This window comes from Lepidochelys kempii, chromosome 22 (genome assembly GCF_965140265.1).
Source record: "Lepidochelys kempii isolate rLepKem1 chromosome 22, rLepKem1.hap2, whole genome shotgun sequence".
Classification (NCBI taxonomy): domain Eukaryota; kingdom Metazoa; phylum Chordata; order Testudines; family Cheloniidae; genus Lepidochelys; species Lepidochelys kempii.
Window position 1 is genome coordinate 2,321,887 of NC_133277.1, and position 25,359 is coordinate 2,347,245.

The 25,359-nt window shown below is 46.2% G+C and overlaps 1 protein-coding gene across 1 annotated transcript in view; it reads left to right on the forward strand.

The window, feature by feature from the left end:
- The first annotated feature begins 4,155 nt into the window (after positions 1 to 4,155).
- The window catches only part of HEPACAM (hepatic and glial cell adhesion molecule), a 74,886-nt gene continuing 53,682 nt past the window's right edge, over positions 4,156 to 25,359 (forward strand). The window contains exon 1 of the mRNA XM_073320913.1: positions 4,156 to 4,626. Coding sequence (XP_073177014.1) covers positions 4,542 to 4,626 — 85 coding nt within the window. The 5' untranslated portion in view covers positions 4,156 to 4,541. The remainder of the gene's footprint in view (positions 4,627 to 25,359) is intronic.

The following is a 25,359-nucleotide window of genomic DNA, read 5'->3' on the forward strand; positions in this document are numbered from 1 at the left end:
CCTCAGCCTCTCCTCATAAGTCATGTGTTCCAGACCCCTAATCATTTTTGTTGCCCTTCGCTGGACTCTCTCCAACTTATCCACATCCTTCTTGTAGTGTGGGGCCCAAAACTGGACACAGTACTCCAGATGAGGCCTCACCAATGTTGAATAGAGGGGGACGATCACGTCCCTCGATCTGCTCGCTATGCTCCTACTTATACATCCCAAAATGCCATTAGCCTTCTTGGCAACAAGGGCACACTGCTGACTCATATCCAGCTTTTCATCCACTGTAACCCCTAGGTCCTTTTCCGCAGAACTGCTGCCTAGCCATTCGGTCCCTAGTCTGTAGCTGTGCATTGGGTTCTTCCGTCCTAAGTGCAGGACCCTGCACTTATCCTTATTGAACCTCATCAGATATCTTTTGGCCCAATCCTCCAATTTGTCTAGGTCCCTCTGTATCCTATCCCTACCCTCCAGTGTATCCACCACTCCTCCCAGTTTAGTATTATCCGCAGATTTGCTGAGAGTGCAATCCACACCATCCTCCAGATCATTTATGAAGATATTGAACAAAACCGGCCCTAGGGCCAACCCCTGGGGCACTCTACTTGACACTGGCTGCCAACTAGACATGGAGCCAGATCACTACCCGTTGAGCCCGACAATCTAGCCAACTTTCTATCCACCTTATAGTGCATTCATCCAGCCCATACTTCTTTAACTTGCTGACATGAATACTGTGGGAGACTGTGTCAAAAGTTTTGCTAAAGTCAAGAAACAATACATCCACTGCTTTCCCTTCATCCACAGAACCAGTAATCTCATCATAGAAGGCGATTAGATTAGTCAGGCATGACCTTCCGTTGGTGAATCCATGCTGACTGTTCCTGATCACTTTCCTCTCATGTAAGTGCTTCAGGACTGATTCCTTGAGGACCTGCTCCATGATTTTTCCGGGGACTGAGGTGAGGCTGACTGGCCTGTAGTTCCCAGGATCCTCCTTCTTCCCTTTTTTAAAGATTGGCACTACATTAGCCTTTTTCCAGTCATCTGGGACTTCCCCCGTTCGCCACGAGTTTTCAAAGATAATGGCCAATGGCTCTGCAATCACAGCCGCCAATTCCTTTCATAGAATCATAGAATCATAGAATATCAGGGTTGGAAGGGACCCCAGAAGGTCATCTAGTCCAACCCCCTGCTCAAAGCAGGACCAATTCCCAGTTAAATCATCCCAGCCAGGGCTTTGTCAAGCCTGACCTTAAAAACCTCTAAGGAAGGAGATTCTACCACCTCCCTAGGTAATGCATTCCAGTGTTTCACCACCCTCTTAGTGAAAAAGTTTTTCCTAATATCCAATCTAAACCTCCCCCACTGCAACTTTAGCACTCTCAGATGCAACTCGTCCGGCCCCATGGACTTGTGCACGTCCAGCTTTTCTAAATAGTCCCTAACCACCTCTTTCTCCACAGAGGGCTGGCCATCTACTCCCCATGTTGTGAAGACCAGCGCAGCAGTCTGGGAGCTGTCTTTGTTAGTGAAGACAGAGGCAAAAAAAGTATTGAGCACATTAGCTTTTTCCACATCCTCTGTCACTAGGTTGCCTCCCTCATTCAGTAAAGGGCCCACACTTTCCTTGGCTTTCTTCTTGTTGCCAACATACCTGAAGAAACCCTTCTTGTTACTCTTGACATCTCTCGCTAGCTGCAGCTCCAGGTCGATTTGGCCCTCCTGATTTCATTCCTACATGCCCAAGCAATATTGTTATACTCTTCCCTGGTCATATGTCCAACCTTCCACTTCTTGTGAGCTTCTTTTTTATGTTTAAGATCTGCTAGGATTTCACCGTTAAGCCAAGCTGGTCACCTGCCATATTTACTATTCTTTTGACTTATCCGGATGGTTTGTCCCTGTAACCTCAACAGGGATTCCTTGAAATACAGCCAGCTCTCCTGGACTCCTTTCCCCTTCATGTCTTCCCCTTCAATCTTCCCAGTTCTTTATTTATAGTGCTGTAGTAGCCAAGGGCACAGTCATGTTCAGGGTGTGTTATGCTGGGTGCTATATAGACACACGTACGTGCTGCCTCTGCCACAAAAAAACATACTCTGTAAAAAGACAAACACAGGTGAGGTGAGGTGTGACGGAACGGGTGCAGTAATCAGAGGGATGATTGACACACACCGAGTTAGCTCCAGGCCCCTCACATTAACCACTGGGCATTGTAAATAACCTCCGTCTCTGACCTACCAATTGTCTATTGCTAATTCGAGCGTCTGGAGTGTTGGATCAATATGTGGATCCTTAGGTGCTTACCCAGGGCCCCCCCAAATCTGCAGGGATGGAATTCAGTGTTACTACGGATTGCAGGCTTCAGCAGGCAAGACCACATTCATGCCACCTCCCGGCAGAACAATCTGCAGTGTTAGCCAGGATCTGAGTGAATTCTCTTCTGCCATCTATTGACAAACTGGTGGAAAAGGCGTCCATCGACACTCCGACTCTACCTAGGTGCTCAGCAGCCAGAACTGCGTCGCCAGAATGACCAGTTTTGGCTATTTTAGGTTAAAATTCACTTTAGTCTTGACCACAGGGATAATGAAATATAATTATCCTTATTGTGTGCCTAAAAGTAAGGAGAGGGATAGCTCAGTGGTTTGAGCATTGGCCTGCTAAACCTAGGGTTGTGAGTTCAATCTTTGAGGGGACCACTTAGGGATCTGGGCCAAAAATTGGGGATTGGTCCTGCTTTGAGCAGGGAGTGGGACTAGATGACCTCCTGAGGTCCCTTCCAACCCTGAGATTCTATGAAAAGGCAACTTAACATGTCCTACAGGACTCACGTGCTAAGCAGGGGGTAATGTAAAGTCCAAAGGACATTTGAGGGGGTGGACAAGTGTTTCTACTTGGCGATATATGGCCTCTGTTTAAAGAGTCCTATTTAACCCTCTGCCTCCAGTGCTTAAAGAGAGAGCTGATCAGAGTCCACTTAGAGCCCCTGGTTCTGCTCAGGGGTCACTGGAGCTGAAATCACTGATCAGCAGGTCGGGGGACTGAGCCTTCCATTGGATTTGGGGAGAGCCCTGTAGTGAAAGATCGCACCAAGATCCCTGCTGAGATCACTGAGAACCGGGCTCGGTGGGGGAATCTCGGAACATGTCACTGCAGCTGGAGGCGGAGGCCGTGGTGAGTGGCAAGCAGCAGAGACATTAGCGGTGTGGGTGAGCAGAGACAGCAGCAGATGGCACGGATGGGAGGGGAACCCGTGTGAAAGCACCCCTGAATTCTGGGGCTTTGTGGGTGCAAAAGAGGGGAAAGGAAGTGGCATGTTAAATGGACGTTTGTCCATTGGACTTTCACACTGCAAGGGGGAAAGCTGAGGCAAAGGACACTGCCCCCGTATTATGAGGCAGGCCTTTACTTACAGTTGCACACTTTTGAATCATGGTGTTTTGCCAAATTAATGTGGAGTTGCCACTCCCTTTTAATAAATGTTTTCTCTTGTTATCCCCAGACTCGGTGTTTGCGAGTGAAGAAGCATTGCCCCTTAGAGGCACTCTGTGTGAGTGTTTAGTTTTCCCAGATTTTGGGGGTGGGGGGGTGAGGACAGAGAAGGCTTAAGCTGGTTTGGTTTTGTAACATTAAGAGGAACCTCTAGATAGTGAACCCAGCTCTTCTTACTCCTGGCACCACCTGGCAGAAGGGTACAGTATGGAACATCCACTCATGGCAGTGTTGTAGGGCTGGATAAGGCAAGTGGACATGGTCTTGCAGGGAATCCCAACAAATGTCCTCTGCCTAAACTGCTCTAAGAATGGGCAGCAGATAGCATCCTGCATCAGGGAAGGACACCCTTCCTCCATGGGGAAGGGAAAGTATCTGTTAAGATGTCAGGGAGCAGGGTTCCTCTAGGGGGCAGCAGTCCCCCCCCTCATGCCGCTTCCTATAAAGACTGTCCTGTTTAATGAACCTCAAGAGATTTGACCATCTGAGACACCAGAGCAGAGTTATTTGTGATCCAGTGAGCCAGGGAAGCTTGGCAAACTCCACTGCACAGTGACCACAAAGAACGCAACCCCTTTAAAACAATGCTAAGTGTCTGGCTTGAGCCCGAGAGGCCGGGAAATGCAAATGCCCTGCATAACTGCCCTGCTGGTGCGTTTCAGGGAGAATTGCACGTGCAGGGCATTGTGCGCTGCACGCTCAGAGAGCGAGCGAAAGGCAGTGTCAGCTGGGATTCAGAAGCTCCTTGTTTTCAGAGGTTTAAGTCAGGCCTTCGCTGTTACTTTGTGTTTGAAGATTTGGGGATATTGTTCATTATTTCTCAGTCCTGGCAGCTAATCCCCTGACGCTGAGGATGCAGGGTTCATGAAACCAGAAAATGTCAGGTCTGACCAAAAGAAAAGACAAACTCAACAACACACAGAGCTCTGTCTATTCAAAGAGGAGTTGGCAGGGCTGAGCGGTGGCAGGACAACTCCAAGCGGTACTGAGGGACGTGCCCGGAGTGGACAAATCATGCCAATTGTCTGCGAGAGGGACCTAAAGCTAAACCCAAAATGAAGAGAGAAAGGGAAGCCTTGTCCAGAGTCCCTAGTGCTCCAGGTTTCGTGCACTTAGTGTGCCTTCTTCTAATCCACCCAGGTAGGAAAACAAATCTCTTAAGAATCTGGGAAGTGGGAGAGGGTGTGCAGATGTTGTTGTGTGGCGGGAAGAGGGGGTGAGGTGAGGCTTTGGAGCTGAATGCTGGCGTTCATGAGCCTGCTTAGCCCCTACATGAGCAGGGGGTGTTTATTCAAGCAACCGCCCTGAATACCTTTTCTTTCCCCTCACACAGCAGCTCTCTGGCTTCGGGAAAGGATTGTTCCAGCTGCAATGAGAGAGAATTAACGAGCGGTTTCTTACTGTTGATCTGTGCCTCTGAAATCAGACACATTGTGAATCGGGCCTGGGGAGTGTTTGTTCTGTTTGAATGAGTTGTAGAAGCAGGACAGTTTGATGTTGTGAGTTAATCTAACACCCTCTTCTGGAAAGACAATTGAAGGAGGTTGAGACCCATAATTCAGCTGTGTTTAATGCTAAGCCAAGGTCTGGAGGTGCTGGAAAGTTCAAACAAAATGTTATGTAGTTACTGCCACGCATGCTGGCCATAAGTTTTGACTCAAGCCCTAGTCAAAGTGTAAAAGAGACCATATCACATTTGGAAAGTAACTGGCTCCTGATATTACTGTAGAAATACCGTAAAAGTAGTTTAGTTTAAAACCTTGCTTCTGCACAATCTCATCTATGTTCATACTGACTTCCCAGCTCCCAAGAGATGTGGAATTGAATGGGAGCTGCGTGTGAGCCTGGATACAGTTTGATCTAGCCAGCTGCTATAGGGAAGAACTGTCTCCCATGTCACGGTTTCTTGTGGCAGCCCACATGTGCATAGTTCAGTCACTCTCTGGAATGGGCTTCCCTGATAGAGACTCTGGCTGCTTTTTGGTTTCTGCTTTAATTTACCTTTGAAAAGTCCCCCTTGGTGCCATGCTGTGCTCGTGCTAATCCACTCCTGCCAGCTACAGACTCTGCCCAGTAGCTGGTTAGTTGTCAGTGTCCCACTCAGCTGTTCTGGTTTGCAGTGAACACACTGGGAACAGGTTTCAGAGCAGCAGCCGTGTTCGTCTGTATTCGCAAAAAGAAAAGGAGGACGTGTGGCCCCTTAGAGACTGACCCATTTCACGGAACAATTAGCCCAAACCCTGCAATTCTCACTTCATCGGATGCTGTAGCTCACGAAAGCTTAGGCTCAAATAAATGTATTAGTCTCTAAGGTGCCACACGTCCTCCTGTTCTTTTTACATTGGGAACAGTTTGTTCCAGTCCTTTTCAGCAGCTCTGAGCTGAATGAAGATGTTTCTCTCTAGAACAGTCTGTGCTATTTTTTTGTGGCTTGTATGTTCAAATAGCTCTAAACCCAACACTCCACAATGATGCGGACTGATCAGGAGCTAAAGCTGAGAGGCCTCCCACGAGGAGACATGCACGTTCTCTCCCACAGGTAAACACTAGGACAGTTAGACCAGCTCTTTCCATGGAGGAGCCAGTCTCTCAGCCTGTCCCAACCCCGCAGAGCTGGCGGACATCTGACAGAGTGTAGGCAGAAAGGGCACAGAAAGGTGTCCAGTGTGCTGCGGCAGCTACAGGTCATATCGTATTGCTGGCAGCTCTTTGGCTAAAGCACTGGATATCATCTTTCTGGAGCAGGTGTGTTTCCAGTGAGGTCCCTCAGGGATCCGCTACTGGCTCTGCACTAGTTAACGTTTTTATCAGTGACGTGGAAGAAAACATAAAATCATCACTGACAAAGTGTGCAGTTGACACACAAAGTGCGGAGTGATAAATAATGAAGGGGAGAGCTCAGGGATACAGAGCCATCTGGATTGCTTGGTAAACTGCATGCAAGCAAACAATATGTGTTTTAATAAGTGTAAATGTATACATCTAGGAACAAAGAATGTAGGCCAGACTTACAGGCTGGGGGACTCTCTCCTGGGAAGCAGTGGTTCTGACAAAGATTACCAGCAATCCGGATGGCTCGGTATCAGTGACCTGTCCTCTTCATTGTTTAACACTTCCCAATTTTTATGTCATCTGCAAACTTTATCAAGGATGATTTTATGTTTTCTTCCAAGTAATTGGTAAAAATGTTAAATTGAGTAGGGCCAAGAACCAAGCCCTGTGGGACCCCACTGGAAACGCACCAGCTTGATGATGATTCCCCATTTACAGTTACATTTTCAGACCTATTAGTGAGCCAGATTTTAATCAGTTTAATGTGTACCACATTAATATTATATTGGTCTAGTTTTTTATTCAAAATGTCATGCAGGTACCAAGTCAAATGCCTTATAGAAGTAGAAGTGTATTATTTTAACACTACTACCTTTATCAGCCAAATTTGTAATCCTATCAAAAAAGATATCAGGTTAGTTTGACAGGATCTATTTTCCATAAACCCATGTAGATTGGCATGGGTTACATTACCCTCTTGTAGTTCTTTATTAATTGAGTCCCATATCAGCCAGTCCATTATCTTGTCAGGGACTGATATCAGACGGACCGTCCTATAATTATCTAGTATCGGGGGGTAGCCATGTTAGTCTGTATCCACAAAAGCAACAAGGAGTCCGGTGGCACCTTAAAGACTAACAGATTTATTTGGGCATAAGGTTTCATGGGTAAAAAACCCACTTCTTCAGATGCACGGAGTGAAAATTACAGATACAGGCATAGATATACTGGCACATGAAGAGAAGGGAGGTACCTCACAAGTGGAGAACCAGTGTGGACAGGGCCAATACAATCAGGGTGGATGTAGTTCACTCCCAATAATGGATGCGGAGGTCTCAATTCCAGGAGAGGTAAAGTTGCTTTTGTAGTGAGCCAGCCACTCCCAGTCCCTATTCAAGCCCAAATTAATGGTATTAAATTTGCAAATGAATTTTAGTTCTGCAGTTTCTCTTTAAAGTCTGTTTCTTTGAAGTTTTTTTGTTCAAGGATGGCTACTTTTAAATCTGTTATAGAGTGTCCAGGAAGATTGAAATGTTCTCCTACTGACTTTTGTATGTTACCATTCCCAATGTCTGATTTGTGTCCATTTATTCTTTTACATAGAGACTGTCCGGTTTGGCTAATGTACATGGCAGAGGGGCATTGCTGGCACACGATGGCATATCTCACATTAGTAGATGTGCAGGTGAATGAGCCCCTGATGGTGTGGCTGATGTCGTTGGGTCCTCTGATGGTGTCGCTAGAGTAGATATGGGGACAGAGTAGGCAATGAGGTTTGTTACAGGGATTGGTTCCTGGATTAGTGTTTCTGTGGTGTGGTGTGTAGTTGCTGGTGAGTATTTGCTTCAGGTTGGGGTACTGTCTGTAAGCGAGGACTGGCCTCTCTCCCAAGGTCTGTGAGAGTGAGGAATTGTTTTCCAGGATAGGTTGTAGATCATTGATGATGTGCTGGAGAGGTTTTAGCTGGGGGCTGTATGCGATGGCCAGTGGTGTTCTGTTATTTTTCTCGTTGGGCCTGTCCTGTAGTAGGTGACTTCTGGGTACCCGTCTCCCTCTGTCAGTCTGTTTCCTCACTTCCCCAGGTAGGCATTGTAGTTTTAAGAATGCTTGATAAAGATCGTGTAGGTGTTTGTCTCTGTCTGAGGGACTGGAGCAAATTCAGTTGTATCTTAGGGCTTGGCTGTAGACAATGGATCGTGTGTTGATGATCACACCATCAGGGACTCATTCACCTGCACATCCACTAATGTGATAAATTTTCTAGGTCATCCATTTGCCCTTTTTAAATAGCGGTACAACATCAGCATTATTCCAATCTTCTGGAACTTCCCCCAGTGTTCCAAGACATACTGAAAATCAACATTAATGGTCCAGCCAACTCCTCAGCCAGCTCTTTTAAAACTCTTAGATGCAAAGTTATCTAGACCTGCAGATTTTAAAATGTCTAACTTTTGTAGCTGCTATTTAATATGTCCCTGAGATACAAGTAGAATGGAAAGTTTATCATCATCATATAATATGACTACATCATCTGATTTCCCCAACTATAGAACAGAAATGTTTATTGAATACTTCTTCCTTTGCTCCATTATTATTGATAATTCTACCAGTTCCATCTTGTAATGGACCGGTACCATTGTTAGGATTATTTTAAATACTAATATACATAATAAACTCATTATTATCCTTGTCTCTGCTGGCCATAGATTTCTCCTTGTGTCCCTTTGCTTCCCTTATCAATTTTGTATACTTTGTTGTTTCTGATTTTGTTAATTACTATCAACTTTCTCAAAAAGAAAAGGAGTACTTGTGGCACCTTAGAGACTAACCAATTTATTTGAGCATAAGCTTTGGTGAGCTACAGCTCACTTCATCGGATGCATACTGTGGAAAGTACAGAAGATCTTTTTATACATACAAACCATGAAAAAATGGGTGTTTACCACTGCAAAAGGTTTTCTCTCCCCCCACCCCACTCTCCTCAGCCGTGCAGAATACAATGCCATCCACAGCCTCAGAAACAACTCTGACATCATAATCAAAAAGGCTGACAAAGGAGGTGCTGTCGTCATCATGAATAGATCAGAATATGAACAAGAGGCTGCTCGGCAGCTCTCCGACACCACTTTCTACAAGCCATTACCCTATGATCCCACTGAGAGTTACCAAAAGAAACTACAGCATTTGCTCAAGAAACTCCCTGAAAAAGCACAAGATCAAATCCGCACAGACACACCCCTGGAACCTTGACCTGGGATATTCTATCTACTACCCAAGATCCATAAACCTGGAAATCCTGGGCGCCCCATCATCTCAGGCATTGGCACCCTGACAGCAGGATTGTCTGGCTATGTAGACTCCCTCCTCAGGCCCTAGGCTACCAGCACTCCCAGCTACCTTCGAGACACCACTGACTTCCTGAGGAAACTACAATCCATCGGTGATCTTCCTGATAACACCATCCTGGCCACTATGGATGTAGAAGCCCTCTACACCAACATTCCACACAAAGATGGACTACAAGCCGTCAAGAACACTATCCCCGATAATGTCACAGCTAACCTGGTGGCTGAACTTTGTGACTTTGTCCTTACCCATAACTATTTCACATTTGGAGACAATGTTTACCTTCAGATCAGCGGCACTGCTATGGGTACCCACATGGCCCCACAGTATGCCAACATTTTTATGGCTGACTTAGAACAACGCTTCCTCAGCTCTCGTCCCCTATCGCCCCTACTCTACTTGCGCTATATTGATGACATCTTCATCATCTGGACCCATGGAAAAGAAGCCCTTGAGGAATTCCACCATGATTTCAACAATTTCCATCCCACCATCAACCTCAGCCTGGTCCAGTCCACACAAGAGATCCTCTTCCAGGACACTACGGTGCTAATAAGCGATGGTCACATAAACACCACCCTATATCGGAAACCTACTCACCGCTATTCCTACCTACATGCCTCCAGCTTTCACCCAGACCACACCACACGGTCCATCGTCTACAGCCAAGCTCTGCGATACAACCACATTTGCTCCAACCCCTCAGACAGAGACAAACACCTACAAGATCTCTATCAAGCATTCTTACAACTACAATACCCACCTGCGGAAGTGAAGAAACAGATTGATAGAGCCAGAAGAGTTCCCAGAAGTCACTTACTACAGGACAGGCCTCACAAAGAAAATAACAGAATGCCACTAGCCCTCACCTTCAGCCCCCAACTAAAACCCCTCCAACACATTATTAAGGATCTACAACCTATCCTGAAGGATGACCCAACACACTCACAAATCTTGGGAGACAGGCCAGTCCTTGCCTACAGACAGCCCCGCAACCTGAAGCAAATACTCACCAACAACCACATACCACACAACAGAACCACTAACCCAGGAACCTATCCTTGCAACAAAGCCCGTTGCCAACTGTGTCCACATATCTATTCAGGGGACACCATCACAGGGCCTAATTACATCAGCCACACTATCAGAGGCTCGTTCACCTGCACATCTACCAATGTGATATATGCCATCATGTGCCAGCAATGCCCCTCTGCCATGAACATTGGTCAAACTGGACAGTCTCTACGTAAAAGAATAAATGGACACAAATCAGATGTCAAGAATTATAGCATTCATAAACCAGTCGGAGAACACTTCAATCTCTCTGGTCACGCGATTACAGACATGAAAGTTGCGATATTACAACAGAAAAACTTCAAAACCAGACTCAAGCGAGAAACTGTTGAATTGGAATTCATTTGCAAATTGGATACTATTAACTTAGGCTTGAATAGAGACTGGGAGTGGCTAAGTCATTATGCAATGTAACCTATTTCCCCTTGTTTTTTCCTCCTACCCCCCCCCCCGACGTTCTTGTTAAACCCTGGATTTGTGCTGGAGATGGCCCATCTTGATTATCATACACATTGTAAGAAGAGTGATCACTTTGGATAAGCTATTACCAACAGGAGAGTGGGTTTGTGAGGGGGGAGAAAACCTGGATTTGTGCTGGAAATGGCCCAACTTGATTATCATACACATTGTAAGGAGAGTGATCACTTTAGATAAGCTATTACTAGCAGGAGAGTGGGGTGGGGGGACAGAAAACCTTTTGCAATGGTAAACACCCATTTTTTCATGGTTTGTGTGTATAAAAAGATCTTCTGTACTTTCCACAGTATGCATCCGATGAAGTGAGCTGTAGCTCACGAAAGCTTATGCTCAGATAAATTGGTTAGTCTCTAAGGTGCCACAAGTCCTCCTTTTCTTTTTGCGAATACAGACTAACACGGCTGTTACTCTGAAACCTATCAACTTTCTCTATTTTTTATTTGTTATATATTACATTATTAATTATTATTATTTTTATAGCTGCCTTCAATTCCCCTCTAAACCAGGTCATCTTTTTTAACCACCGTGACCTTCTTCCTCAGTTGTGGGATTGTGGCTTTTTGGGCTTCTGGGAAGGTGTTTTTAGACAATTTCTAATTGTCATTTATATTGTTCTGATTACATTCTTCCTCCCAGCTGATCTGGCTCTTACTTGTTTTCAACATTCTGAAGCACCAAGGATATATATTACTGGTCTGGGCTGTATTGTTTGTAGATTATAAATGTGATCAAGTCACGCTCACTTATACCGAAGAGACGATTAATTTTTAGTTCTGTGATAAGCTCCTCTTTATTTGTGAGGATTAGGTCTAATAAAGAATCCCCCCAGGAAATTGTCATCTATAACAATTAGAAAATCCAAGGATGTTTTAGCACTGGCTGCATGAGACCTCCACCATGAGTCATTCAAATTGAAGTCCCTCATGATCACACAGCTTTTTTCCTTACACATTGGAAACAGGTATGTTAAGAAGCAGCCATCCTGTCTGCTGGCATGATTTGGTGGTCTGTAGCAGACACCCACTTATGCTCCATCTGTTAGGACAAGATAATTTTCTTCCGAGTTATCGGTGACTCAGACACAGGTAATACTGTTTTTGACATAGAGTCCCACTTCCCCTCCCGTTTTGTCCCCTTGGCCCTTCCTCAATAGATTATAACCATTGATTGTAACATTACAATTGTGCACATCATCCCACGTGGTTTCATTAAAACAAATAGATTGAATTATGCGTCTCAATCAGCAATTCCAAATCCTCTTGTTTGTTACCCAGACTCCTAGCATTGGTGTACAGGCAATTCAGTAATTTCTTCTCTTTGTGTTCTTTGGTTCCTTGATTAATTTTGTTCTGAGCATCTAGATTTTGTGCTTGTATCTTCTCCCATCCTTTTTACCGTCCCCCTTTGTTATTACTTTCGTGAGCCAGCCCCTGTCCTCCCAGCGTCCCCACCCTATGCCTTGCACCGCTCCGATCCTACCTCTCTCAGCTCTTGCTTTCTGCTAGTCCCATTCACAGTGACTGAGAGCAGGACAGAGCACCACCTGCAGGGTAAGGTACTGCCTACCAACCGGCTGCTTTCACCTACTCAGTATACATGCCACCTCTGCCCACCTCACACAGATGTGTCCTCCTCCATCCAGTCTGACTGTCACCAAGGCAACCCTCGGTTCTTTATGCATAGACATGAACGGGTGCTGCTGTCAGTGATGGGGTGCCAATCAGCGTGAACTACCACAGATCCCAGCAGTAAGACATATGTGTCTTCCCCTTCAGTAGGGCCATTCAGGGAGGGGGAAGGGGGCAGTGGACACATGCTTTTGTGACGGTCAGGTGTCTGCATCCTGTAAGGGCTCACGGAATATTTACTTTGGACTCTTAAAAATAAACACATTTTGAGAAGGAACCGATCTGCAAAATGTGGCTTTGAGCCGCAATGGATGATTTAAAAATACCATTTTTGATGTGGAACACTTTGTTCCTTCCACATTAAAATGCAATGAAATCGGATGGCAACATGTGCTTCGACTAGCGTAGCTCAGCCCATTCCTCCCTTTTAGCTGCTGCTGCTGCTGCTTTCAGACAGCTGGTGTAGGGCAGCAACTATAAATTCACTGAAGTTGATCAAGCCAAATGGCTACATCAGGAGTAGCAGAATTTACTGCAGGGATGCCACCTTCATATTTATATATTGGGCAGTAGGTGGCGAGCTGTTTGATGGTCTGTTGTGGGGAACCACACGCGCACACTGGGGAGTCCTTGATTTTCCATTTGTGCATTAGATATCTGCATCTACCATGGTTGGTTTGGATTCGGCTCAGTTGACCAAGATGACCGTGGAAGGCCAAACGCAGGAACCCTCAGCAGGGAGAACCCAGCTGTATGGACAACTTCCTGTCCCTGGGCTTGGGTTAAATAAGAGCTGGGAACCAGGCAGGGCCCCTAGGGTTCCACCAATCAGATCTGGGGGTCTCTGTGCCTCACAGAGCAACTCTGGGGAAATGCTGCCTGCAGAGCAAGCCCCTGCCATGTGGCAAGCTTTCCAGCTGCTGTCTCCGGGCTGGAGCATGGCAGCACATCCCTTTTCAGGCCAGGCCTAGCCCCACTCTGCCACTTCTCTGAGTCTCAACCACTGTGGAAGGCAATCTCTGCAGATTACCAGGCTACTTGAATCTGTGCGGGTTGAGAGACTCTTTATTCAGCTAAGACTGCTGTACAATAGAAAGGATTAGGTGCCCCAAATACATTTCCTTAGTGGCTGCTGAAATGCGGAGCAAAGTTGGGTACCGATTGGCTGAGAGAGGCCTTTCACAATGGCCCCACTGGCTTTGTTCAGGTCAAAGCCCGTCCTGCCCTGTTGCCTTTGTGCAGCTGCTGATTAGTATGGTCACTGTGTCTGTACTGCTGCCTTCCTTGGGAACTGCCTCTCTGCAGCCTTTAACCTCAAGCTGGGGGGAGATAGGCCCAACACCCAAAGACTTTGCCCTCTGCTTCTGGCAACCCCATTCTTCCCCACAACTGGAACTGGCTCCTGGAAGCGCAGCCCCCTGTTCCTGACATTTAGCACCAAGGCCAGCCATTTATCCCTGTCAAGGTTCCTTGCCCACTCTGAACTCTAGGGTACAGATGTGGGGACCTGCATGAAAGACCCCCTAAGCTTAGGTTAAAACTTACCAGCTTAGGTTAAAACTTCCCCAAGGTACAAACTATTTTACCTTTTGTACCGGGACTTTATTGCTGCCATCACCAAGTATCTAACAAATATAACAGGGAAAGAGCCCACTTGGAAATGTCTTTCCCCCCAAAATCCCCCCAAGCCCTACACCCCCCTTTCCTGGGGAAGGCTTGATAAAAATCCTCACCAATTTGCATAGGTGAACACAGACCCAAACCCTTGGATCTTAAGAACAATGAAAAAGTAATCAGGTTCTTAAAAGAAGAATTTTAATTAAAGAAAAAGTAAAAGAATCACCTCTGTAAAATCAGGATGGTAAATATCTTACAGGGTAATCAGATTCAAATGTAGAGAATCCCTCTAGGCAAAACCTTAAGTTACAAAAAGACACAAAAACAGGAATATCCATTCCATTCAGCACAACTTATTTTATCAGCCATTTAAACAAAACAGAATCTAACGCATATCTAACTAGATTGCTTACTAACCCTTTACAGGAGTTCTGACCTGCATGCCTGCTCTGGTCCCGACAAAAGCAACACACAGACAGAGAGGACCCTTTGTTTCCCTCCCTCCAGATTTGAAAGTATCTTATCTCCTCATTGGTCATTTTGGTCAGGTGCCAGTGAGGTTATCTTAGCTTCTTAACCCTTTACAGGTGAAAGGGTTTTTCCTCTGGCCAGGAGGGATTTAAAGGTGTTTACCCTTCCCTTTATATTTATGACAATCCCTCCCCCCCTTTCCGATGTGAAATACAATGTGGATGTTTCGTAAGAGGGCAAGCGGCTGACAGATCAGCTACCTTCCTGCTTATAAATAGAGTGACCCAGCCCTGTGGGCATTCGCCCTGCGTGAACTGCCCTGAACAAGGGGAGATGGTTTCCTCCTGCCCCCCGCCCCCTTCTCTAGAGAAGAGAGGTGGGTGCTGAATAGGTTTGGCAGCTGGGGGCAGGGGAAGAGGAAAGCCCACTCCCCTGTGCCAGTGACTCCCCCCCCCCCCCCCCGCTCCATTTCTGTACAGGTTTGTGCTGAAACCCCAGAGTGCCCCGGGGAGTCTCCTGAGATCCCTCCCTCCAGCCCCAGCACTGGGGCCTGAGTTCCTAGAGAAGGTATAGGGTGGGGATGCACAGAGGTTGCCCCACTCCACCCTCCCCCATAGCTACCCATCCCGAACAGGACGCTTCACCTGTATCGACCACCTTGCCCTATTCTTATTTGTGGATGAGGGGGCTGGATCCTGGGGCAGGTGGTGGCCAAAGCAAAGTGGTGTGTGTGGCTTGTGGAGTTCCATGACTCCGCATGTTCACTTAGTTACTCCCCACCATCCAGAAGCAGGAGAAAGCAGCTCTTGGCAAGTGACTAAAGCCCACGGGTTACTTGGTAGGAAAAGCCTGGCACATGCTCCTAGAATCTCCCCATGCCCAGGGCCGTTGGTTAACATCTGTCTCTCCCGCTTCATCTCACACGGAGCCAGAGATCCTGCTGACGTCAGGACTGGCCCAAGGCTTGGCGAACAGGGGAAGGTCACTGCATCGCCGAGTCAGGCTTGGACATTAGCTAGACGCTGTCAGAGCTGCGAATGGCACAAACACAGAGGAAGCCAAGAGACTGGATTTACAAAGGTGCCTATGTGGGTTAGGTGCCTCACTGTCATTGACTTTCAATAGGAGTTAGGCGCCAGACCTGTTAGGTGCTTTAGTCTATTCCATTAGGCACCTCTCTGTAGGTTTAACTGAAAATTTGGCCCACGTTCCCTGCCCCAGGGAGCATAGATCGTTAGCTGAGCAGATCCAGCACAAGTGATAAAGGACCAGGCAGAGCAGCCAGAGTAGAGAGGGCCAGCCAGGGGATCAGAGGTGCCTGGCTAAGCATACAGCGAGTTTAAGGGGAGATAGGAAAAGGAATGGGAGAGGGCTCGGCACATTGGATTTGCCAAGTGACAGTCAGCAGAGTAGACAGTCTAGTCAGGGAGTGGGTGCTCCTACTTCTTATCCCTTAGAATCATCGAATATCAGGGTTGGAAGGGACCTCAGGAGGTCATCTAGTCCAAACCCCTGCTCAAAGCAGGACCAATCCCCAATTTTTGCCCCAGATCCCTAAGTGGCCCCCTCAAGGACTGAGCTCACAACCCTGGGTTTAGCAGGCCAATGCTCAAACCACTGAGCTATCAAACCACTGAGCTATCCCTCCCTTCCTTCTATCTAGGGTGACCATATGTCCCGTTTTGGCTGGGACAGTCCCTTTTTTAAGCCCTGTCCCAGCCAGCCGGACTTTTTTGACACAAGTGGGCATTTGTCCTATTTGCTCTTGCCGACTTGATCAGTTGGCCAGAGCAAACGGGACAAATGTCCACTTTTGTTTAAAAAAAAAAGCAAAAAAAAAAAGCAAAGTGGGGTGCAGAGGAATGTGCGGGGGTGGGAGGGGAGGAGAGCTGTGATGCCAGCTCCACGGGGGATGGTGACGGTGGGGGGTGGGCAGGGCTCTGGAAGGGGGCAGGCAGGGCTCGGGCGAGCAGCAACACCAGCCCCAGCCTTTAGGAAATAGGGTGACCCTATGTAGTGTGTGCATCGCTGCTCGCCCAGGCCCTGCCTTCCCCCCATGCAGGGAAGAGGGTTTGGGCAAGTGGCTCAGGCCAGCCCCATGTGGCGGGGCTCAGGCAAGCCCCTCGCTATGTCCCATTTTCCCTTTGGGAAATATGGTCACCCTACTTCTGCCCCACACATCCCTCTCCCCAGGAAAGGGGATGTCTGAATCAGGAACTTGTTTTTCATCAGCCTTTGTCTTTAGATCACTTGTTAGCAGAAATAGCGTTTTCTGCTGGTTGCATGGAGCTGGAAGGAGGAGATGCTCTGCATACTAATGGGTCTCATGACTTTCGGACTTGTTTAAGCCTTTTCTTATGCTCCTGCACACAGCTCCTAATCTAACACTGAATTGTCGCCCAGATGAGTCATTTTCCCTCTGCCGCATTTCAATGCAGGTTTTGTTTGCCGTTGGATTACGGCATCCAGGCTGCAGGCCGATGTCCTATCGGAGGCGGCCCATCAGATATGGAATATTTCCTCCCTCTCCACATCATGGCTGAAGAAATGTGCCCTGGGCTGTCTGTTAGCCAGGCAGTGTTTACTCAGCTCTCTCTTCCAGACTCCAAAGCTTGGAGTGCAAATAGCAGCCCTACCTCTGCATGGACTAGCAGGGGGCAGGCGAGCAGAGCGGCAGCCCCTCTATCCCAGGGCTGTAGATCAAACAACGAACCCCACTGCCATGCACACACCGAGGACTGACAGCAGGAGTAACTTGGCCTTTTGTCTCTCTAGGATAGGAGACATTCCTATCAGACAGTTCAGAGCAACAGCCCACCCTCTGAGCAAAAAGGCCTTCAAAAAAGTAGACATTGTCTCTTCCTGCTGCATCTTCCTTTGCCTAGGATTTCTGCTCAGGCCCCAAGCCTTCTGGAGTGCCCCTGGTCCTCCTCGTCACACAAGTCTGCAGCATAGTCTGAATTCAGGTCCTGTGACGAGGTTGTGTAATGCAGCCATAGCCAAGGAAGTGACCTCTAGTCACAGAACAGGCTCGGTGCTGGTGGCAGCAGAGTACATGTCCTCCACACCCTGTCGCTGTGGTGGCCTGAATGCTCACCTACAGGGTCACTGCTGGGGATGGCAGCTGGGCACAGCCCGAGGCATTTCTTATGGCCCAGGCAGACTTTGGACGTTTTGCTGCTGTTCTCTCCTCAGCTGCTAGTTGTTCTTTCTCAGTTTCAGTGGTTTTTTTCTTCTCCTGGGTCCAAAGTTCCACCGTCAGTACCTGGTGCTCACATTCTTTCTGGGCTTCCATGAGCTTCAGCCAGAACAGTTCCACTGCAGTGGTCTTTGTGACATCTGAGGTATGGGGGTGCTCAGACCCTGCTCCTTGGTCAAAGTCTATGAGCAGAGCTCCCCGTTGCTGATCTGAGCTTGCTTTTTATGGGATATTCTTCTACTTCTGCATAATTTTCCAAGGTCTGTTGTGTCAAGATCCTCCTGTGACTGTCATTCGCTCATTGTGACTAATCTTTAACCCATAAAAACTCTCAGTATCAAATTTAAACTTCTCACAGCATTGGGTTATGAACTTTAAGCCCAATTGACCTGTGGCATGTGAATCCTGTCATGACTATGCCAATTGTCATATTGTCTGGAGTGGCTCACAACCGCAAGTGTCAGCCTCAGGGCAGATTGCCAAAAATGGAGCAGACAGCCCCAAACTGGTGGTGTGGTTTATAATTGATTACTAGCTCGGTGAAATCTAATGTCCTGTCCCTTTAAATGTTTGAGCACTACCCCCTCCCTAGTGCAAAACCTCACTTTCATATTAGCTTCAGCTTTGCAGCTAGAACGATAAAGCCACAGCAGCAGAGAGCTGTGTGTCCATCAATGCCCTCTGCCTCTCTTTCTCTAGCTCCTTCTCTGCTGACTCCAGAAATATAACACTGGTCCAGTGCAAGAGCAATGATCCTGCCTAGGCCCTGACATTAATCCTGGGCAAACGAATGGGACATATGATATGGAACTTGATTAATAAAGAATTAAAAGAGAGGAGAATAATTAATGCCAACATGAATTTGTGGAAAAGAGATCCTGTCAAACTAACCTGATATCTTTTTTTGATGAGATTACAAGCTTGGTTGATAAAGTGGCACTATATATGCAAGAAAGCATAGAGTCAAATAGTGTAAAACATCTTAAATGAATCAAACACTAGCATAGAATCTCTATGGATAGAAATTCCATGGTTGAATAATAAGAATAAAGCAGTAGGAATATACTGCTGACCACGTGGCCGGGGTAGTGATTGTGAAATGCTCAGGGAGATGAGAGAGGCTACAAAGGCAGAAAACACAACAATAATGATGGATTTCAAATATCCTTATATTGACTAGGCAAATCAGGATAGGATACAGAGATAAAAATTTTTAGACACCATAAATGACTGCTTCTTGGGGCAGCTAGTCCTGGAATCCACAGGGGAGAGGCAATTCTTCATTTAGTCCTAAGTGGGGCACAGGATCAAGATGTGAATAGAGCAGAACCACTTGGTAACAGCGACCATAATGTAATTAAATTTAACTTCCTTGTAGGAGGGCAAATACCAAAGAAACCCACCACAGTAGCATTTAACTTCAAAAATGAGAACTACACAAAAATGAGGAGTCTATTTAAATAGAAATTAAAAGGAACAGTCATGAGCGTGAACTGCCTGCTAACTATATGGAGACAATTTGAAAACACCATAATATGGGCTCAAATTAAATGTAAATCCCAAATAAAAAAAACAGTAAGAGATGCAAAAAATGCCACCCTGATAAACAACAGAGTAAAAGAGACAAAAGGCTAGAGACAAGAAGGCATCCTTTAAAAATTGGAAGACAAATCCTAGTGATGAAAATAGAAAGGCGCATAAACTCTGGCAAGTCAAGTGTAATTATAATTATTAAGTAGGTCAGGAAAGAAACTGAAGAGCAACCAGCAAAAGACACAAAAACGAACAATAAAAAAAAAAAGTTAAGCACATCAGGAGAAGGAAGCCTGCAAAGGAAGCTTGGATGATAAAGGTGCTAACAGAGCACTCAAGGAAGACAAGGCCATTGTGGCAAAACTACATGAATTCTGCACATTAGTCTGCACTGCAGAGGATGCGAGGGAGCTTCCCACACCTGAAACATTCCTTTTAGGTGTCAAATCTGAGGAGCTGTCCCAGATTGAGGTGCCAATAGAGGAGGTTTTGGAACAACTTGATAAATTAAATATGAATAACTCATCAGGACCAAATGGCATTTACCCAAGAGTTCTGCAGGAACTCAAATATGAAATTGCAGAACTACAAATAGTGGTATGTAATAGGGTTGCCAATTTTGATTGGACATATTCCTGGATATTTCATCACATGACATAATCTTTAATTCCTGGAGACTCCAGAACAAAAATACTGGAGGCTTGGCAACCTTCTATGCAACCTATCGTTTAATCAGCTTCTGTACCAGATGACTGGAGGGTAGCTAATGTGACACCTATTTTAAAAAAAGGCTCCAGAGGTGATCCTGGCAATTACAGGCCTGTAAGCCTGACTACAGGACCAGGCAATTGGCTGAAACTACAGTAAAGAACAAAGTGATCAGACATGTAGATAAATACGATATTTTGGGGAAGAGTCAACACAGCTTTTGTAAAGGGAAATCACACCTCACCAATCTATTAGAATTCTTTGAGGGGGTCAAAAACATGTGGACAAGGGGGATCCAGTGGATATAGTGTCCTTGGAGTTTCAGAAAGCCTTTGACAAGGTTCTTCAGCAAAGGTTCTTACGCAAAGTAAGGAGTAATGGGATAAAAGGGAAGATCTTTTCATGCATCAGTAACTGGTTAAAGGATAGGAAACAAAGGGTAGGAATAAATGGTCAGCTTTCACAAAGGAGAGAAGTGAATAGTGGAGTCCCCCAAGGATTTGTACTGGGACGAGTGCTGTTCAACATGTGCATGAATGATGTGGAAAAGGGGGTGAACAGTGAGGTGGCAAAATCTGCAGATGATACAAAACTACTCAAGATAGTTAAGTACAAAACAGACTGGGAAGAGTTACAAAGAGATCTCACAAAACTGGGTGACTGGGCAACGAAATGGCAGATGAAATTCAATGTTGATAATTGCAAAGTGATCCACATTGGAAAACATAATCTCAACTATACACACAAAATGATGGGGCCTAAATTAGCTGTTACTCAAGAATGAGATCTTGGGGTCATTGTGGAGAGTTCTCTGAAAACATCTGCTCAGTGTGCAGTGGCAGTCAAAAAAGTGAACAGAATGTTAGGAACCGTTAGGAAAGGGATAGAGAATAAAACGGAAAATATCATAATGCTGCTATATACGTCCATGGTAAGTCCATACCTTGAATATTGCATGCAGTCCTGATTGTCACATATCAAAAAAGCAATATTAGAATTGGAGGAAGTGCAGAGAAGGGCAATGAAAATATTAAGGGGATGGAGCAGCTTCCATACTAGGAGAGAGTAATAAGATTGGGACTGTTCAGCCTAGAAAAGAGACGACTAAGAGGAGATATGACAGTGGTCTATAACAACATGACTGGTGTGGAGACAGTTAATAGGAAAGTGTAATTTACCCCCTCACATAACACAATGTATAGGGGTCACTGGATGAAATTATGAGGCATCAGGTTTAAAACAAACAAAAGGAAGTACTTCTTCACACAATGCCTAATCAACCTCTGGAACTCATGCAGGATAGGTCCATCAATGGATATTAGTCAAGATGGTCAGGGATGCATGCTCTGGGTGTCCCTAAACCTCCAACAGTCAGAAGCATCTGCTCTGGCCACTGTCAGAGACAGGATACTGGACTAGATGGACCATTGGCCTGTCCCAGTATGGCTGTGCTTATGTTCTTAAAGGTAATAGTGTTGATGTAATATACTTAGACCTCTGTAAGGCATTTGATTTGGTACCACACAACATTTTATTTAAGAAACTAGAACAATACAAAAATATATATCGCACACATTAAATGGATTAAAATATTGCTAACTTGATGGGTCTCAAAATACAATTGTAACTGGGGAATCAGCACTGAGCAGATGTGTCTTGAGTGGAGTCCTATAGGGATGTGGTTTTGGCCCTACGCTATTTAACATTTTTATCAATGATGAGGAAGAAAACATAAAATCATCACTAATAAAGTTGGCAGGTGCCACAAAAAATTGGGGCAGCGGTAAATAACGAAGCGGACAGGTCACCAGTGCAGAGCGATTTGGATCGCTTGATAAATTGGGCACAAGCAAATAATCTGTGTTTTAATGTAGCCAAATGTAAATATTTACCTCTAGGAACAAAGAATATAGGCCATATTTACAAGATCGGGCACTCTATGCTAGGAAGCAGGGATTCGGAAAAGGTCTTGGAGGTCATGGTGAATAATTAGCTGACCATGTGCTCCCAGTATGAAGCTGTGGCAAAAAGGATGAATACAATCCTTGGATTTATAAACAGGGGACTCTGAAGTATGAATAGAGAGGTTATATTACCCCTGTAATTGTTACCTGTGCAATTGTTACCGTAATCCTGTGTCAGGTTCTGGTCTTCACAATTCAAGAAGGCTGTTGATAAATTGGAAGGTGTCAGAAAAGAGCCACAAGAATGAATAAAGGATTGGAAAACCTGCCTGAAAGTGACAGATTCAAGGAGCTGAGTTGATTTAGTTTACCATACAGAAGGTGAAGAGGTGACCTGATCATAGTCTGTAAGTACCTATATAGAGAACAAATCTAAATAATAAGAATCCAAGATTGTCATTCTGTGTGTCACTCTGAAGCCTAATATGTCTGTTGAGTCAGTGTGAAGTGATGAAAAAACTAGAAGCATGGTTGAGACCTCTTTTTGTTCAGAATATCAAGAAGATGAATTATCACTGAGATTCACGGTCTGTTACCATCCAATTTTTAAGTTCTCAGTCATTTTGACTTTATGAATTACACCCGTGCAACAGGTTTCAGAGTAACAGCCGTGTTAGTCTGTATTCGCAAAAAGAAAAGGAGGACTTGTGGCACCTTAGAGACTAACCAATTTATTAGAGCATAAGCTTTCGTGAGCTACAGCTCACTTCTTCAGATGTGAAGCAGTAACAAGTGCAACAGTAAGGCCTATATCTATGCCATGCCAAGAGTCCTAGATGGTTGTGATATCAAAGATAACTCACCAATCACTACCCTTATTCTACAGTTAATTTGCATGCAACAATTTCATTGGTTGTACAAGGGAGACCACACAAATGGTGGGTTACGGGGCCCAACTGCCACAGTTGTTAAAAACCACCCACATAGCTACACAACCAGCACACACAAAAACCCCAAACCATGGACAGTGGGTTTGATAGACTGGGGAGGCTATGCCATTCTCCGCCTCCAGGCTCCCCCCATCCTCCTTCCCAATCGGTGTGACTCCAATCCCCCTATGCGGTGGCCCCAGCTCAGGCTGAGGCAACGCCGCTTGCCCTCCCAGTGCCTCAGGGCTGGGGGGGCTAGCCTGGGGCAGGGGCCGGCAGCTGCTGTTGGGTGGGGGGGGCTCTGGACTCCAGCAGGGGTGTGTGTGCAGAAGGGGCAGGGTTGGGGGCTAGTTTCCCCCAGCTGGCAATTCATGCACCACAGTCAGGGTTCCTTCCCCACTCTGGGGTACAGATATGGGGACCCGCATGAAAGACCCCCTAAGCTTATTTTTAACAGCTTAGGTTAAAAACTTCCCCAAGGCACAAATTCCACCTTGTCCTTGAACAGTATGCTGCCACCACCAAGTGATTTAGACAAAGAATCAGGGAAAGGACCACTTGGAGTTCCTGTTCCCTAAAATATCCCCCCAAGCACTTACATCCTCTTTCCTGGGGAGGCTTGAGAATAATATACCAATCAAATAGGTAAACCAGACCCTTGGGTTTTTAGGACACTAAAAACCCCTATCAGATTCCTAAAAGAAGAATTTTCACAAACACAGAGGAACTCCCTCTAGGCTTAGTTCAAAGTCACCAAAAAACCAGGAATAAACCTCCCTCTAGCAAAGGGAAAATTCACAAGCTAAAACAAAAGATAATCTAACACGCCTTGCCTGGCTTTACTTACTATTTTTGTAATATTAGAGACTCGTTCAGGATTGGTTTATAGGAGAAGGAGTTTTCTGACCTGATGCTTCTCTGCTTCCCAAGAGAACACACAAACAAAGCCTCCCCCTGCCCCGATTTGAAAGTATCTTCTTTCTCCTTTGGTCCTTTTGGTCAGGTGCAAACCAGGTTATTTGAACTTCTTAACCCCTTACAGGTAAGGAGGAATTCTAGGCTACCCTTAGCTATATGGTTATGACAGCCACCCATGCCCAAACACAAATAGCCCCTCATGGCAGCACACACCTGTCATTCATCACTTTCACTAATATCCTAGCATAACCCCCCCCCAGGCACAAATCAACACAAGAACACAACTGGCGCACACAATAATCCCAAAGATACATAGCCCCTCACCTCAGCGCTGGGGTGGATTCTCCATCACTGGACATTTTTAAATCACAATTTTTTTTCTAAAAGATCAGCTGTAGTTCAAACAGGAATTATCTGGGGGCAGGTCTGTGTTATGCCGGGGGGCAGACTGGATGATCACAATGGTCCCAGCTGGCCTTGGAATCCATTCAGACCAGTTCCTGGCCCTGTAGAGTAAGTCTGCACAGCATTTGGGAGCGAGCCTCCCAGCCCCGGTCGACAGACTCCGGCTAGTGGGGCTCACCTCAGTGCTCTCGAAATAGCTGTACGGACTCAGGCTCTGAAGCCCCTCCCTCCCCTCGCCCCCCAGGCTTCAGACCCCAAGCTCCAGCCTGAGCCACAACTTCAGTGCGCTGTCTACAGAGCTACTTTTAGAGCATGGGGGTGAGCCCCGCTAGCGAGTCTGCCAAAGGCTCGTTCCAAAATGCTGTGTGGACGCACCTGTGCAGTTACAGCTGGCAGCGAGTCTGCAGCAGGGAATGTCAGACAGGATGGATGGAGGGAGATGAGGCAGGAGCAGAGAGGTCGGATTGACTCCTGAGTGGAGAGAAGGCAGCTGAAGCCGTACAAGCGGAGGAGATCACCCAAAGAAAAAGCATGAAATGAGAAGGGGAGGGAGCCAAGGACAGAGTCCTTTGGTGCCTGCGCAGAAAGCAGAAGAGAGGAGGAACCACCATGAGAGAGACTGCAGAGGCACAGCCAGAGGAGAAGCAGTGATAAAAAATCGGGGAGGACAATTCAGGCCTTAGCTTGCTCCATAGCCCAGAAATATTGGAGTCACCACAGGCCACAAACATCCTTCCTTGTCTGTAAGTCACTAACCTGCCAGCACTGTCAGCTTGCCATTACCAGAACCCCACCCCTGCCAAGATCCTTGTGCAGACCTTACCCATAGAAATCAGAGCTATTCAATGACCTCTTCCAGCATCACCCCCTGCCCCATAATGGGACTTCAATCCCCCATCACTTTATCCAGCCTGCAGGGTCATTCACTCACATTTTATAATCCTAGAGCCATGGGGTTAGAAAGGACCACAAGAGTCATCTAGTCTAACTCCCTGCCAAGCTGCAGGATTTGTTGTGTCTAACCCATCCAAGGCAAATGATTCTCTAGCCTTCTTTTGACAACCGCCAGTGAAGGAGCTTCCATGACCTCCCTAGGCAGTCCGTTCCATTGT